We start from the raw sequence: 17,829 nt of genomic DNA, 5'->3' as shown, positions 1-17,829 counted from the left end.
ACCCTTCAGCAGTGGGCTCGTCCCCGATGGCGGCTGTCGTATATTGCGATTGGTAAGAGACGCGTCTTGAAGAGCAGGAATATGAAGACATCGAATAGAAGTTAGGAGAGCAGAAGTTTTGACAGGTTTTCATTGGAAGCTTGGATATCCTTTAGTGGTACGAATACTCCCCGGCCTAGGCCTTCGAGACGGGGCAGCGCATCGTGAGATCGTTCTCGATCAACAAGAAGCTAGAGGCCAGCGAAAGCAATGAGCAGTGAAAATGACAAAGACTGCCTCATACCCTTGCCCACTAGACATCTCGAAAGGCTCCTGATCGGAGTTCATTCCTCCAACAAGCGCACCACGCTCAAAGAAGCAAAGTACGTCCCCTTTCCCATTATCCTTTCACCAAGGGCGTAACCACTGACATAATCCCAGTGCCATTCTGTATCACGCCGACTTTGATACAAAGGATTAAATTACAGGTCAAGAGCATGGCGGCTGCCCCTGGATCTCCCTGGTGGCTGCCAGCGGTGACGAGTTCCGGTCTGATCTGGTTAGTTGGATTGCCAACAGCACGATGGGAAAGACCATCACCTTGTGGAATACTCCTGAGGCGGTCTCATCTTATGGTCCAGAATGTGAAACTATGGCAGAAGTCCAGGTCACAAACAGATTCCTGAACATAGGTAACTTGGGTAAGATGACTCTTTTTCGCGATAATATTACAGGATGATGGATGCTAATTCTTCACTCAGGTCGACACATCGACTCTACAACGCTGAGAAGCATTTTTAGGCTCAATTTCAAGCCGTCATATGAACTACCTCAGCTGAGCGACCGGGCCCGATCAATCCCCGGGCCCGGAAGCCTGCTTGATCTCCCCGCCTCCGAGCGACATCCTCCCTACCATCGGCGGTGGAGGCACGGTCAAGAGGCATGATAAGCCTCGCATCAACCTGGCAGCGATGCGCAATGTGTCGCTGGTTAGTACTGACCTCCGGTTTGCCACGCTGACTAACCCGTCGAGGCGCATGGCGCGCGCAACAATGGATGCTGCCGGAGCGCGCAAGCTCCAGTCCCTTGGAGGCGCGAGCTTCAGTACGCACGCCAAGCATCAGAAGGCGGCCGACGAGGCGAGAGAGAAGTCGCAGCGCAGAGAGGACGAGGATGACGGCATGGTTGAGGGCCCCAGCAACGACGGCCCCGGTACCGAGAATACAAGGACAGTTCAAAGTCTCGTCTGCCAACTTTTGGTGGGCCTTGATGACACTTTGAGGTCCACGCTTCACCCAAGCATTCAGCAAGCGGCCGTCTTCTATAGACCTAACCACGAGCATCGGCAGCCAATCTCGTTAACGATGGAGACTCAAAGAACTCGCTCCCGAGATCATCTACAAGCTGTTCCCGTCGTCTTCCCTGCGGGAGCAGTTCACTCCAACCAAGTCGGATGCCGAGCTTGCGAAAGTGATACAAGCAGGCCAGCCTTCCTTGATTTTATCAATATCCATCCCCGAGCTCTTCTATCGATGCTGAGGCCATTATCTTCGCTTATTTGTTCATCTAGGGATTGCCGTGACGTAGAGGTGATACGTAATGAAAGAAAGCGGGATTGTGTTGCAGTATAAAAGTCTGTCATACCCGACGGCATGCTCGCTCTACTCAATCTTTGCCCTGAGTCCAGAGTCTGACGTAACTTCAGTATTTGTTCTCAGTGATCATCAAACCCTCGGCTCTTACTTCATACCATTTCTCTGATCTAGCACAACTGCAGGTTGTCGACCTGAAGCAAGACTGGGTTCCCTCTATTTTCGTCGACACCAGACGCCAGTCAAAAAGCGTCTTTCATCATGGCTCGCCGATCGTAACTCACTTGTTAAAGCTAAAGGGTTTGCACATTCCACCAACCCTGCCAGCCCCATCCAACTTGGCTTCATTCGGAGGAGCAAACACCAACGTCATCCATCAAAACTGTCGTCAACTGCAGATCTCTTCCTCTGGTGTTCTTCTTTTGGCCCGATAGTCCGATCCTGAGCCAATGTATGGTCTGTTCTTAGATATCATACTACTCCCTTTGGTTATAGGAACACGGAATACCTCTCCGTTGAAGTAGTTGGTCGCAACCGGGGAGATCTTACAGCGACAAGTACCCAGATCGAAGAGATGGAGATGTCTGCACGCGAACTGGATCTTCTGATTTATTTTCACCGCGTTTGGCAAGGGCTTTGCGTCCACTGTCTGAGGTATACTGCGGCCGGTGATTTCAATATTCAGGGCACCTTGATGGTGATTACCCTGTACGCGGCGCTGTTGGCCAAGCTACAGGACATGTGGAGAGCGTACAAGGCAAAGCTGATTCCAACGGCTAATACCTCGTTTTTATTAATGTTTAGAAGCTTCTAATCGTTAACGAAAAATGGTATCGGCTGGCCACGACTCCAAGACCAACGCATACGTGCGTGTGAGGAGAAGGCTGAGAAGGACTCCCGGCAGAGGGTTTTAAATTGCCCGAGGAGCACTCTCAATTGGTTCATTAGTCGTTCAACTTCACAACCGAGGACTCTATGATTGAAAGCCATTGTTCGGTCGCAAGGAAATATATGGAAAGGAGTTTTCCCCTTACGTTTTCCCGCCCTGCAAGAGCTTTCTCTCGCTCATCAAAATCATACGTGAGAGGCGTTTTTGCCAAAGGCAAAGATATCGACGAAGATTAAGAATTTTCTGCTGAGCCTTGCACCCATATCAGATAATTACAGCTGGTAATAATCTACATGAAGCTTTATCTTGCTCAATATCCTCGGCCAGATCAATCGAGCTTAGTACCAGAAGGGAGACAGACGGATGACATCAAGGACGATTTCCCAGATTTGGAGCCAGAAATTAAAGACATGCCTACAACTACGCGAAGAATCGCTGGAGGCATCATGGCTTATCCAGCATGTCCCCGATGCAGAATCCCTCACGGGATCAACGTAACGATGAAGCCAAAGGATCATTTAAATCCGGAGGACACATGTTTAAGACAAAATAGTCATTACATTCACTCAAGCGGCAGAAAGACGGCTAGGTGGAGTATTCCTGGTCCACGCATCGCCGTCATAGAATACTTCAAGAGAATCGGAAGAAGGAGTTCAATGGCAACTAGATTGCTCCTTCCCATTTATTATCTCACTTTCCGCGGAATAGGTTCTGCTCGTCCGGCTTCAACTTTTCATGCCGACCAATTATTCAATTTTTCTCTCCACCACCATATCTCTCCGCAGATTCCTCAATCCAAACTTTTCCTCTCTCACAAACAATCAGATTTTCTATCGAGGTAGATAAGCTCAATCATACGAGTAAGTCTGTGCTTTCAAATTTCCTCTCTCCCTTGGCTAACAAAAGGCTCAGAATGGCACCTTCCCTCGAACAAAGAGTCATTGAGGCACTCGAAAAGTGCTCCACCGACACAGACACTCCCTTCGACGATGTCTTGGGCGTCGCATTGAAGGTCACGCAGAAGATGCTTGAGCAGGCCGATCCACCCGACACCGCCGCACCAGTTGTCCCAGCTGTGGCATCTGTCCCTCTCGTCGCTCAGATCCCTCCTCCAGCTTCTGCTCCAGCTCCTAAGCCTACTGCTACTCGAGTTATTGCTTCTCTTGTCGCACCTGCCAATCCTGGTACACCTGGCACTCATCGAGTTCTGCGTACCGCGCTTCCATTGGCGATGGCTTCTGCTCGCAAACAAGCCGCCCGCGAAAGTGTCTCGCCGACCCCGACTGTCGGTGACCAGAACGACGACAGAGACGAGTTCGTCTGCGAGTTCGCTGGCTGTGGACGCTCTTATGAGCACAAGGGCTCTCGCACCCGGGTACGTTTCTTGTCTTCCTAAACCGACGGGACCTTTGCTGACTTCATTTGCTACAGCACTACAAGGTCAACCATGGCGGTCAGCGTCCCAGATCGAAGTAAGGGGCATTCTGCAATTTTGCGGTTCCAGCGTTCGTTTCCGAAGAAAATTCTTCGCATAGAAGCCTCGAGTGGTAGGACGCTTGGGACGTCATTCAAGTGCGAGAACTGACTCCAACTGCACAGACATGCGTCAAGTTTCTCCTCATATCCGTCAGTCATAGGCCACACGCTACCTAATACATCCTGGTTTTGATTCATGATCTTCTTTAACATTCTCTCCTCATTTTCCATATTACTGTAGTATTTGTTCCTAATGGAGCAACAAAAACTCGCCACTCCGGGCCCTATATCTCAAGCAGAACCTGGTGTCAACCGGTGTCATTATATCGGGAAGGATCATTTGTCCTTCGTTTCCTCTAACGAATCGATTGGTCTGCGTCCCGGAGAAGGCATTGCAAGTCGCGACGCTGTTCAGCTGGGTAGACTTCGCCAGACACTATATAAACGCGTGCACCCTTAAGAACAAGAGTCCCGAGATCTTGGGTGACAAGGCGGCGACGTACCTAAGGAAACTCCCGCCAGGCCCTCGCCATCTTCAAAGGCCTCTGAAGAATAAGCAGTACCTCGCGAGAGGGATTTAAATGAAATAATCTTGCCTACGGACTGTGCTGGCAAGACCTGCTTCAAAGGGTAGCTTACGGGCCACCTGGTATTGAGGCATTCACTTGAACGGGAGTTCTCGAGTTCATCGCATTCTATGAGGGCAGCTAGTGAGCTATCGCAGTGGCTTTGCTTATCCCGACAACTGGGAATACTACCACGTCAGGCGCGAAAGCATCTGGTGTTTATAATCCTGACTAGGACTGTATTGGTGCAAAAAACAGCGAGCGCTCAAGTTACCTGGCAGAAGGCCCTTTCATTTACCCAAATCCAAAGGCGAAGGAGAAGGTTGGCAACTGCCCTGTCGGATTGGAAGTCTAATTCGACCGCGGCATACGGCCAACTGCGCAGGGGCCAATTAGGGGCCCTATTTACGATTATCGTAGCTAGCCTAACCTATAGTTAGAACTTCCTTTTTATACCTACGCAGATATTTATATAGTTTAATTAATCTCTTCGTTAACTACGGTTCGAACTAACCACCTTATAATAGGGATACTAATACTAATTAATAATTAAATTTTATTATTATAAATCGGTAAAATATTTTGCTATATAAAAAAAACGACCTCTTAATACTATACGAGATAAGAGATTTATACTAATTAACCTTATAAAAGTAAATAAAAAAGGAGGCGATTTTTAAATACCGTACGGAATTAAGTAATCATAGCCCTTCACTACTTACGAGAGGTTAACGTCTACTATATTAAACTACGTTAATTAATAAAACTACTTAAGTAACTAGCCTTTTACCGTCGCCCTAAGTAGCTTTTTTACTAAACGACTTTTCTATAACCGGCCCGCGATTAAAAATTAACTAATTAAATTAGTAAAAAGAAATACTTATATAATAACTACCTACCTAATTAATTAGTATAACGAACGAGCTTAATAATATAATATAAAAAAGTACTACGTAATTAAAAAAAGGGATCTCTAAACGTAAATATTCTTATTTAGTAGCGAAAGTAACTTTATAAAAATTATTAAGCTAAAAGATTTATAATATATAAAAAAATCTATTATTACGAGGATTTTATAAGTACGACCTTAAGCTTACGATCTAAATAACCTCTTCGTAGTTCCCTTAACTACCCCCCGGGTATTACTTAAAAATATAATATAAAAGACGGTTTAATAAAAGAGGAGGGGATTTAGAGGTCTTAATAATATCGAGTTAAGAATATTATAAATCTTAGAGATTAACTTAAGAAAAAGGCGGCTATTTTAAAATAATCCTACGACCTCTTATTAAAGTTACTATTAGCCTAAAAAAAAGCTAAAAAAACGAAGATTTAAAAAGAAAAAAAAAGAATCCTCTAGAGGGCTATTAAAAGGCTTCTTTTTATACTAGCTCCTAGTATAAGATTACTAATTTTAAAAAATTAACTAAGTAATAAAAAGGATCGTTAGTAAGTAATAATTACCTAACCATAATTAAACTACGAAAAAGACTACTTAAAAAATATAAAATAGGGTACTAAGAGGCCGTAAAAAATAAAATTTCTAAAGTATTTAACCCTACTACGTACGAGCGATAAGTAAGCATTTTTAATAAGTCTTTAAAATCTACGATTTTATAAAAAAAAGGGCTTAACTTTATTAATTATAGTTAATAGCTTATATAGTTCTTAATAGCCTATATAGCTCTTTTATAAGCTACCTAGCGTCTACTTTTAACTATTCTTATAGAATACCGCTTTAAAAAAAGTAAGTTAAAAAAAGAAGCTATTTAAAAATTATAAAGAGCACGAGGCTTAGGAGGTTAAAAATATATAGGATAGTAAAAATCGGTAACTAATAAAAATCCCGAGACTAATTATTATATTTTCTTATAGTAATATAAACGTTTATTACTATTATTATAAAAAAGAACTACTAAAACCTACTTTTTTATACTAAATAAAAAAGAGGATCTTAGTAAGTATAATAGCTAGCGATCTAAAAGGGTAGTAGTAATTACTAAAAATAATAAAAACGAGAGTAGTAATAAGATAGTAAGAAGAAATAGGAATCTCCTAGACCTTAATAAATTTATTAAATAGTAAAAGTACGGATTTATTACGACTAGCGTGCGGATTAAATATATCCTTATTAAGATTAAATACGCTAGCGACTATTAATATAAGCATAAGCTAGAGCACGACCCTGAGCGAGTTAGGGTAAAAAAAAAGAGGATAAAGCCCGATCCTAAATAAAATCCTAATTTTTTATAAATAAGTAAATATTAACCCGGACTATTAAGAGATATAAATATATAGAATCGTAGATTAGCTTAATAGCGAGCAAATTAACGTAGTATTAATCTATTTAACTAAGGTTTATAAGAAAAAGGGGCTATAGGGGTAACCCCTATTTTATAAAATTATAAACGACCTTAGCTACTAGCTAGACGAATAGTTCGTAAGCGTAAGCCTAGGGATTATAAAAGTAGTTAATAAATTCCTCTCCGAATAAGGGGTATTACTAATATAATTATAATCGCAAGAGCTATATAAAATACTAATAGTAATAATTATAAAAAAGGAATTTATATTATAAAACTAGGCATAGGTCGACAGAGCATATAATTACTTTAACAAATTTAAAAAAAACGTAAACGACCTAGATTTCCTCCTTATAATTACTAATAGAAATCTATTATTATAAAAAAATATACTAGGGTAAAATATAGTACTAAAAGTACGATAATTAATAATTCTGCTTATTTCGATTTATAACTCGTTACCGCTACTAATATAAATTTCGGTACCGATTAGCTAATAAAAAAAGAAATAAACGACCTAAAGTTACTAATAATACGTAATAACGCAGGGATCGCATATAAATACCAAAAATCTAGTAGTAAATACGAAGTAATTTATAAACCTTAAAAAAATCTTCCTAAAAGAGAAATTATACTCTAAGGGGAAGTATAAAGTTTTATAAAAAACCCTAACGATATTTTATAATTATTACGAAAAAGTTAGAATTAGGGAGTACTAGTACTATTTAGTAATTAATATCGTACTCGTAAGCAAAGCCTCTAATTATTATTATAAAGTAGTACGTAATTTTAATTAAAACGACTTTCTTAGTATAATTAACGCAATCCGAAGCCGCTTCGAGACTTATAATAAGAACCTAGAACTCCTATCTAAGCTATAAGTAATTTCTTTTATATTTATAGCTAGGATAATAAAAAGTAAATTATAAATAAAGATCTTTAAAAAGCTTATCGATCGAATTAATAAACTAATAAAAACCTAGCTAAATAAGGGGATAAATAAGTAAAAAGTTAGATATCTCTATACCGCAGTCTAGCGTATACTAAAAATAAAAATAACCCTATACTAGGCACTCGAAAACTATAAAACGCTCTACTCAAAGCTAAGATCTAGCTTTAATATTAAAATAAGAATACTACGCTAAACCTACCTCTAGGTATATAACGGCCCTTACTAATAATATTAAGTTAATTAAATAAAAAAAATAAAAAAAAAGAGGCTAGATATAGTAATCGCTAGTAAAGAGGCCTAGATTCGTTAAATAAGTAAAGATTTAACTTATAGATAGGGTAATAAAAGAGGTAATACTATATTTATAAAAAGGATAAATATTAATTAAGTAACTACTCTGAAAAAAAGCGTATTAAATTATATAAATAATATAAAAAGTCGAGGGTAGTAAATAATAAAACTAGCCCTCGTTAGTTTAACTAATTGCTTATTATATATAAAGGCAGATCCGGGGGTATAGAACCTAGCGATAGTAGCTAAAGTAGCGGCTTAAAATATATACCCCTTATAAGAGATTTAGAAAATAAAAAAAATCTTACCCCTTATACTAACGAATTAGATTATAACGAAATCGACGATATTAATTACTCTATTTTCGCCCCGTTAGCCTCTAGAGGATATATAAAGCTAAATAAATAAAGGATAGTAAAAGCTCTTAATAAATAAGCTTTTATTTACGGATAGTAAAGAAAAGTCCTTTAAGTAATAAATATAAAGGCGGCTAAAAGGGCGAATCTAATAGGGCCAAAGCCCATTCTCTTAATAATTAAAAAAAAGACGCTATCTCTTTTAATATCTAAAAAAAAAAGAATATAGTACTAAGTAAATCTAGGGGTAGCTGAAGGGGCCCTTTTTATACTACTTAGATCCCTCGAATACTAAGCTTATATAAGCATTCTACGTAAGTAAAAAATACGGCCTAGATAATTTCTATAAAATTATCCTAAATACTAGGGCATCGTAATAGTTAACTAAAAAAAAAAGGTAATTCTAAGCGCTATAAAAAATCGCGCTAATAACGCTTAATACGTTAATAGCGGGTATTACGAAGATTAGTTTTAGCCTAAATAAAAAAATCGTCGCCCTAAGTATAATAAAAATAAAAACGCACTTTAGAATAATAACTTTCTATATTTTACCTATTAATACCCCATTTCTCTTATATCTAAAAAATATAGATTAACTAGGTATTATATTTAATAATATAAAGAACAGAATCTCTAGTAATAAGCACTTTGAGATAGTCGAACGATAATAGGGGTATACGTTTATAAAGCTCACTAATAACACGAAGTTAATTAATTACTTAACAAAAAATAAGCTTAGAAAACTATACTAGAAATTCGGGTACCCGTCGGTTACGAGGCTATATAACCTCTTAAAATAATGAGGTAATAATAATATTAAAATAGGGGCGCTAGAGTAGTTAATAAAAGTATATTACTAATACTAAATAAATACGCAGAGCCCACGCAAATTCAAGTTTAAATTACGTAATAAGCTTAACTTTAACTAAGAAATCGTTATTAATATCTTCTATTTAAATAGTCAGCTAGTATTATATATAATTAATATAGCTATATCCTTCTAAGTAAAGTAATTCCTCTAGGATCTATAAGCAAAGATAGTATAAGTAGCCCTATAAAAAAGCTGGATTAATATATACTAAGGACCGCTAAATAGTATTAGAACTAACGCTAATACTAGCTTTAAATCGGTAGAATTTAAGGATAATATAATAGCTTATAGTATATAACTAAAAGTCGTACCTATTAAAACACACTATAATATTAAAAAAGTAAAAAGGGCACACTAGTAGTTAAAAAGGGCGTTCAGAATTATTAAAAAAGAAAATCCGGATTCTACTAATAATAAATACCTCTAAATAGTACTTAAATACTATAACGATACTATAAGGCCTAACGGACTTATACTAATATTATTAGTATTTAGAGTATATTTAAAAACGACCTTAGCCTCGCTACTATTACTAAATATAAGCTAACGAGCCTAAGTAGTTAAAAAAGTAATACGGGTACTGTGCAAAGTAAGCGTAAAAAAGTAAGTTAATAAAGTAATTACTATATATAATAGGCCCGATATAAAGGATAATCTAAATATACTACTAAATTTAGATATACGAATATAGCACGAAATTACCTAACAATAGGCTAAGCTATATAAATTAATTTCTATTAACGAGCGCTCTTATATAGTCGTAAGAGATCGTAACTAGCTACTTAAAATATTAATTATAATAATTAAACCGTACTATATAAATCCTAACGAGGTAATTTTTAACTTATAAAAAAGAAAAGAGCTAAGGGAAACTATATAACCCGTAGTAGAGGCATAAAAAATCATCCTTAATAAAATCGTTATAATAATACTAATAAATAATAAGAAAAAGGAAATTACTAAAAGAGCACTAATACTACTAATAAAACGTTATAAAAGACCACGACGGTAAGCCCTAACGTAGCAATTTATCACTAGTAACGAGGTAATTAATACCTTTTATATAGTAAAAAAAAAAGCCGATTTCGAACTAGCGGTTAAACTATATAAAAAAAGCGTAATTATAACTACTAAAAAGCCGTATAAAAGATTAGATCTTATTAAAGTAAATACTTTTCGTAATCGAAGGGTCTATCGATTTATCCTATACGACCTAGAAAAATATATAAACCTCCGTATATTTAAATTACGAATAGTTTATAAGATTAAAAAAAAAGAATACCCTAGCTATACGAGAAGTCTAAATACGTAATTTAGGAGTACGGTAATATTAAAAAGGCGACGCTACTTATATAATCGCCTATTATATAGCGCTATAGCTAATAATTAATAATAATACTAATAATATCGCTACGGAAAAAGGGATACGAGATTTAGAGCTATAATATTACCCAGGCCTATACCCAATCGGCCACAGGGCTTATAAAGAGAATCCTAGCCCATTTACTAAAAGAAATAGCTAGTAAGTACCTAAAAAGTACGATTATTAAAATACTTAAGCTACTATATAGGCTCGCAAAATCGGGTACCTATTAATAAGCTACTTACTACGATTTTTATATTAATTAACTATTAATAGTTACTTCTATATATAACCCGTACTTACTAATCGCGGAGTATAATAATAACTAATTTAGGATTGTTAGAATATAAACCGACGATATATTAGGCCTATCTAATATTAACTTTATAAAAAAAGAGAATAAAAAGCTCTAGAAACCGGGCTTCGTAATAAAGCTAAAAGAGGTCTTTATAATAAATACCCCCCTAGTATTTAACGGCGGGATTTTTATAATTAAAAGAGAAACCGTTATTTTTTAATAAAAGGGGTAAAGTAAAAAAATTAACCTTATTAATCTAAACGTAACTAACGTTAAGAAGTAGTATAAAGCTAAGCTTATGCGAGGGGTATATATTATAAGTATTTATTAGCCCGAGGTAACTTTTAATTATGCTAAAGTAGTATAAGCTATAGATCTAATTAAATAAAATATCGAGGTATTTAATAAGCGGCTTAAATAGTAATAGATAAATCTCGATCGAGGTCTCGTTTACTACTTAATTAACCTTACGACTAATAAGCTCTACGTCTTTATTAATAAATTATTTATAAATAATAACGACCTTATTTTATAATTAGAGTATATTATTATCCTAGCTAACGAGAGTATAGGTAAGAGCGAATTTATTATATATAGTAATATAATTTACTACTTATTAACTAAAAATAAGCGGGTAATAAGAAATATATTAACGTTAGAGGTCTATAATATAATTAATAATATTAACCTCTCTTATACAATTTTAATAACGTTAAAAAAGATTACCGATCGAATTAGCCTTTTACTTATTCTAATAATTATTTATACTAATTCTTATTTACTATATAAATACCTTATTAAATTAAAAACGATAAAAAAAAAGAGGCTTATAATTAATATTATAGCCCTTAGGTAATCGTACGAAAGGCGCGAGATACTTAAAATTTATTAGATTAATAATAAAAATAACCTCGTAAACGCTTTTATAAAAGTAGTACTAAATAAGGGATTAGAGTAATTTATAAATAATAAAAAAGTTATTATACGAATAGAGGGATAAGTTATATAAAAAGAGTAAAGAAAAGAGGGAAAAAGAGACGACTTAGTAAACGGGCCCGAGGTCGAATTATACCTCTAACTATAGTAGTTAAATTGATAAAAAAAAGAGAAAGTTAGTATTAAATTAAAAGTCTAATTCGACCGTAGTATATAGCTAACTACGCAGGGGCTAATTAGGGGCCCTATTTATAATTATTATAGCTAGCCTAACTTACGGTTAGAACCTCCTTTTTATATTTACGCAGATATTTATATAGTTTAATTAATCTCTTCGTTAACTACGGTTCGAACTAACTACTTTATAATAGGGATACTAACATGCCCTTCTTGACTGTTAAGGAATTTCACTACATCACTCACTTTTGTCCCCTATAATTCCTTGACTTTTTTTGTGGTCACAAATAAAACGATGATTCGACTACCCAGAATGGATAAAGTTTATCTGTTGGATTACGAGGCAGAAAAGGGGTCCAGTTAGACGGCTAGGTAGGGGGGGGGGGGGGGGTAGGCAGTTTGGGCCCGTGCAGACGGACCCTTCCACCTACTTCCACCCGCTGAGGGATCGCGGGCTCTGCCCACGATCTTCCTCTCCTACACACTCAATACGCGCAATAGACCTATACTGACCTATTGACCTCGTCGCGACCGAAAGGTCTGACCTGCCTACGTGTAACCCAACATTATCAAACCCCTCGCCATGGGCTAAATCATTAATACACACCGTGGCATATACACGGATCACTACCTTCAGTAACATGGGGTTACTCCCCGAGCCCAGCAACTCAAAGCCCCTGATTTCGGAATAAGCGGAGGAGGTTCTTGACAGAATATACAGGTCCCTTCTATCGGTGCAAGGAGCCAAGGAATTATTTCCTGCCTACAAGTCTTGGTGTACCTGGCGCCGGGGCCTAGGACATAGCCGGCGAGGCTATTCGCCACCAACAAAAGGCTGTGGGGTGGGTGAAGACTCAAGGATATCATCTTCCGTCGCACCCAGCGCCTCCTGTTCTGTTCAAAGCGCCTCCTTGAGATCTAGTTGCGTCCACCCTGGCCAGACTCATCGATGGCTTCACATGCATGGAATTGCCATGGACATTGGCACCAGTTCAGACATGCAGAATTATATAAAAACGATGAAGAAGACACCGAACCTTTGCCAAGTCTTTCTTTATCGCAATGATCAATACATAAAAGACCGACACGTGGGGCGCCTTAGAGGAAGCATGTCGTCATTGTGGACAAACCAGTTGGGCACGAAATAATGTTGCAGCTCCCCGTGCTAGATGTCAATAGCACCGTATGTATCGGCGACGATAACCCTTACGATTGATGGTTCGACTAACAGCGAAACTTGTAAGAAGTGCCAGCAGAAGACGACTCTGTCAACGGGATCTGCTTTTCCGTTGAGTCTTCCGCTGTGGCGGAGCTTTCTAGCAAGCCAGCTCACAACACCGTTCCACCCAGAGTGCGGATTGGGGAAGACTACACCGCTCCCTTTGCATTCTCGAAGGGCATCGCAAACCGCAAAAAAATCAACAATGACGATACTACCGCAAATTCTCACCCGTCGGCGATTATGGTGCTGGCTTCGATGCTTGATCAGACGTATGCCGTGTCCGTGGACATATTCGACAGCCAGAAGCTGATGGCAAGAGTAAAAGGAGAAGAGTCCTGTCCAGACACAACGTCATCTTAAGATTGCCATTGATCTACAGCACATAATTAGAAAGTCACTCACAGCGGAGATAGAGAAGAGCCCGAGTATGAGGACAGGAGGCTGAGTGCATGAACGACTGCGAAGACTTCTACGACCCTAGAGACGACCATAAGGCGACGACGAGTGAGAAGAGTAAGACGACCAGGAAGACATACTTCGACTTTCCCTACGAGGAAGACTCCTTCGACTTGGCCATTGAAGAAAACTGAGCGACTCAATCCAAAATCCAACTGGAAAGTAACTCTGAGTTTCAGATTTCTCAACCACATATTGGTAAGGCCGACAAAAGTAGGATTAAAAAGAGACCGTCAACACAGAGGAAAGAGAGCGAAACTCAAATGAAGCCGTTGGTGAGGTGCCTACTTCGAATAGCAAGTGGATCACTCGCGAGAGAGAGAGAGAGCACGAGGCTGCCCCAGTCCCCAGATTCGGTACGTATTTACGACATCAGCAATGCATCATCAACTTGAATATGCGAGGAACATCAGCCTCTTTCCTCGGGGCGAAGGCTGCAATCAGAATTTTCACCTAGAGCCTGCACCTTCCATTCTCTTTTTCCTTCCTTTAGCAACCCGTCTATCTTTATTCCATTTATTTTCTCAATCGCACCTCTCTCACATTCTCTCCCAAGCCAACACGTTCGCTTATATTCCTTCACTGGCACAACAATTGAACACCCTCTTCACCAAGCCATCAGGTTAGTCTCACACCGGCATCGCATAGGTAGATAACCCTGCCACCGTGTGATACGGCTAACTGATGGATTGATTATCTAGGATGAAGCACGAAGCGCTAGACCCCGTCAACGAGGGTGATAATGTAAACACCAATCTCGCTGACGCCGATGTTGCCAATGCCAGCGACAACGCGAACCTTCCTGCTCCCACTTCCATGGGCTTGGCCAGCCAGAATGTCAACACCTCTCCCGACGCTGTACATGGACAGCCTACTACTACCGCAACCCAAGATGCTGCTTCAGCTAGCGGTGAGCATCGACAGCTTCATGGCGACGGACGTTCCGCATCAGCTACTAGCGCCAAGAAGCCTAGCAGCAGCAGCTCCATTCGGCGGCCGGCTGCGAGTGCGGGACCCTTTTTCTGGCCGACTCGTTCGGGTACCCCAATGACCGCCGGGCTACTGGACCCATGGGTGGTACGTCTGTGAGGTTCCAGGATGCGGCCGTCGGTTCACGCTCAGGAGCTCGCGCGCTCGTGTGAGTCACCTCATTACATACTGTTCATCGATATCCTTACTAACCTCACTAAAGCACTACCAGACTCAGCACCCCGTTACGAACTGAGCTCAGGTGCGATGCGTCCGTGAAAACTCAGTACTCTTGAGAGTCAAAGGATGGACTTGGGAGCCAGTCGTCTGGGAAGCAACAAACCCGGCATGGAATGCGGACACAAGAGCCGAAGATACCTTGCTTAAACTGCAAGGAGCTGCTGGAAAGAGCTCTGCCCAGCAAGAGAATCTCAATATGGGGGCTGCCCAGCAAGGGCATCTCATGTTGGCAGCCCACCCAGCAAGGGCATCTCATGTGGTGGTGGTGGTGATGGTGATGATGGCGATGGTTGGACAATAGTTCTATCCTTAGGAATGTCCATATCTTCAACCCTGAGTCCTTTGATAATACACCAGGCCTTGTTTTCTGCTTCACAGCGTCAACACGTTCCTTCATCATTAAACATGGGCCGAATAAAAAAGAACTCCGCCGCTTTGATAGGTTTGCTTCCTTCATGTTCTCGAATTTTGATACAGCTTTGTCTGCCATCTGTCTGGGCAAGAAGTCTCATGGTATGTCATGTGATGGACTGTCTTCCTTCTCGACAAGTTCATGTCCTTCTCCTGAAGAATCGTTGGTCTGACAAATTCTCATTGCCCCCTTTCTGGGCCATCTAGATCAAGCGCCTTCTTACTCCTTCATCAAAATCACACGTTCACCGACTGCGGCTGGACATCTCGAGCGGCCTGTCCCTGCCCATCTCAACCTCCGCCTCTACCTGGCCTGCATCTGTCCTACTGGCTGACTTCCTTCCCTTCCATATCCCTTAGCGATTCGGTCCCCAACATGACAACAGTCTAGGTGAAATATTTTCCCCTCTCTCCTTCGTTTTTCTTGTCTTCATTGTTCCTGACTAGTTTTTGTGAATCGAAGGAGCTTTTTCCGATCTTACAGTTCCAGGGTGTGCGCTTCCTTCCCTTCACCGCTCTCTATCACCGCCTTATAGCACTATTGCCCTTTCACTTCTTATCATCCGGCTTCCCTCATTTTATCGGTAGCTTTGAGATTATTTGTGCCATCCCCGTCTGAAGCTCTCACCGTCGCATCTTTGTTCACTCATCATAACAATCCCTTTTTTCATGAGCTTGGCTCTTTCCAAGCTTTTGTCAATTTCTCTGGTTTGTCCTAACTCACATCAATAAGCTGCCCTTCACAAAGGTCACACATATTGGGCACCTCCAAACACCGCTGTTTCTCTTCCTCCAGCCAAGCATAGCTAGCAAAAATAAACTTCAGTAAGCTCCCTCGATTTCGTTTTTCGTCTGGCCCACCAAAAATAGAATGATTCCGTCTGGAAACATTGAGTGTTAACATTTTCCAAATTCACAGGACACAATCCAAAGTGCTTCAAAACTGCTCTAGGTACTCTAGAACAGCTGTTGCCGCCTAGATCTAACGACATCGGATATCTTCTCGCCGGTACGCTGCCCAGGATCCTCTTTAGCCGCAACTCGTGTTGCGGGGGTCTTCCCCGGCTGGGTCATCTGCTCGAACTATTCTTTTTGCGGAACTCCTCAAGAACCTTAGTTATACTTCCACCTCCATCATTGCCACTTCATTGCTCTCGTCACAATACAAAATAGCAATGATGGAGGGGGCAAAGGCTCCCCACCACGAGACTGGGGGTGCTGAGGACCATACAATTGAGTTGCAAGCGCCGCTGCAAAGGGCTGGGTAAGGAAATATCTTCCTACCATGATTAAGAGTTAAGAGGATCTCAGCCCGCTAACAGTTCGGAGGGAGCGTATAGATGTAGCTTCTTGTGGCAATCTCAATGAGTTCTCATCTCAATAATCACGTGAAGACGAGGGTAGCATTCGAGCACCAGCAGGCTGATATTCTTGTCATCAAGTATCAATAACAGCACAATGGCTTTTGATGATCACTAGAGCGTCGCTTAATTCGCCAAGAGCACCAGTACCTCTTTCAAATTTGGCAGCCGCCCTGTTTCTGTTCGGCCCAGCCCGGTGCTGATGCTCCTGAACAAAGAGATTATTTCCCAGAGTCCCGTCCACGAATGCCAGACACAGACTCAACTCGACATCAAGGACCACCCTTGAGTGGGTACTTGTGTGTCAAATCTGTCAGGGACTGGAAGGGAACAGACAAGGTAAATTGGAAAGGCAAATTATGCAACGGGACCAGATGGTAAGCGCTTATAATATCACCCGCTCAGTCACGAGTCACGAGGAAATGAGCTAACGCGCCAGGTCATTAGGAAGTGGCTATGACCTTAATTAGATTTCTTTTGGAGGCATCAACAATCATTCCGCCGCCCTAGGGTGCAAATTGTTGTACCATTATTTGAATGCTTTTGCGACAGTAACATCATCTCCCCAGAGCCCCTCGAACGCTCGAGCATGAACTCACTCTCGCAACCCTCAAAGAGCAGAATACCCCGAATCTCGCCCTCCACGCGCTCGTCATGAGTTTGATGACGTCCTCGCTGGGATACTTCTGATATCATACTCGTTTAACCTGCCAGATCCGGCTCCTCTTCTTGTTGAGACCGTTAATTGAAATGAAGGGGTTCAATCCCACATATCATCCCTCACGATTACGATAGCTTCAGTCATCAAGACGACGATTATTCAAACACAGATTTCGACTTTACGGTCGAGAACACTGCGCACCCTTTGCAGGCCGTGAGACAAGCGAGATCTCTTGGATACTCGAAAGGTTCAGGGTTGGTCGGCTTTCAAGTTAGTTGAAACAAGCTGTCTAGAAGACGACCATTCAGTTGTGTTCTGTTTCCCTTTTTTCTTATTTTAGATCATCCGTTTGGTTGAAAGACAACGCTCAACTTTCAAAGAAATTTCGCATTGTTCTGATTTAGTTTTGCTGATGCTCAAAGCTGGCAACGTGTAGCCATTTCGCCCTGCGCTCAGTCTA

At 40.3% G+C, this 17,829-nt stretch overlaps 5 protein-coding genes across 5 annotated transcripts; all 5 read left to right on the top strand.

Annotated features, from left to right (window-relative positions):
• Positions 1-249: 249 nt before the first annotated feature.
• CLUP02_16776 (uncharacterized protein) lies at positions 250-1,518 on the top strand (the record flags this gene model as incomplete). Its single annotated transcript, XM_049295694.1, has 4 exons — positions 250-362; positions 544-671; positions 820-1,238; positions 1,372-1,518. 4 exons carry the CDS (start codon positions 250-252, stop codon positions 1,516-1,518), a joined length of 807 nt encoding a protein of 268 aa, XP_049152841.1.
• Positions 1,519-3,373: 1,855 nt separating this feature from the next.
• CLUP02_16775 (uncharacterized protein) lies at positions 3,374-3,936 on the top strand (the record flags this gene model as incomplete). Its single annotated transcript, XM_049295693.1, has 2 exons — positions 3,374-3,835; positions 3,892-3,936. 2 exons carry the CDS (start codon positions 3,374-3,376, stop codon positions 3,934-3,936), a joined length of 507 nt encoding a protein of 168 aa, XP_049152840.1.
• A 4,899-nt stretch (positions 3,937-8,835) lies between these two features.
• Positions 8,836-9,000, top strand: CLUP02_16774 (uncharacterized protein; the record flags this gene model as incomplete). Its single annotated transcript, XM_049295692.1, has 1 exon — positions 8,836-9,000. A coding segment is annotated over one exon (165 nt), but the record flags the coding sequence as incomplete, so codon positions are not given.
• A 2,507-nt stretch (positions 9,001-11,507) lies between these two features.
• Positions 11,508-11,792, top strand: CLUP02_16773 (uncharacterized protein; the record flags this gene model as incomplete). The annotated part of the gene is made up of 1 exon (XM_049295691.1): positions 11,508-11,792. A coding segment is annotated over one exon (285 nt), but the record flags the coding sequence as incomplete, so codon positions are not given.
• A 1,404-nt stretch (positions 11,793-13,196) lies between these two features.
• On the top strand, positions 13,197-14,952 carry CLUP02_16772 (uncharacterized protein; the record flags this gene model as incomplete). Its single annotated transcript, XM_049295690.1, has 7 exons — positions 13,197-13,236; positions 13,297-13,589; positions 13,709-13,784; positions 13,970-14,083; positions 14,343-14,349; positions 14,429-14,804; positions 14,929-14,952. 7 exons carry the CDS (start codon positions 13,197-13,199, stop codon positions 14,950-14,952), a joined length of 930 nt encoding a protein of 309 aa, XP_049152837.1.
• Positions 14,953-17,829: the final 2,877 nt, after the last annotated feature.

Source organism: Colletotrichum lupini, chromosome 9, assembly GCF_023278565.1.
Source record: "Colletotrichum lupini chromosome 9, complete sequence".
NCBI classification, from domain to species: domain Eukaryota; kingdom Fungi; phylum Ascomycota; class Sordariomycetes; order Glomerellales; family Glomerellaceae; genus Colletotrichum; species Colletotrichum lupini.
The sequence above is the reverse complement of the archived record's forward strand: the minus strand, read 5'-3'. Positions and strand labels throughout refer to the sequence as shown.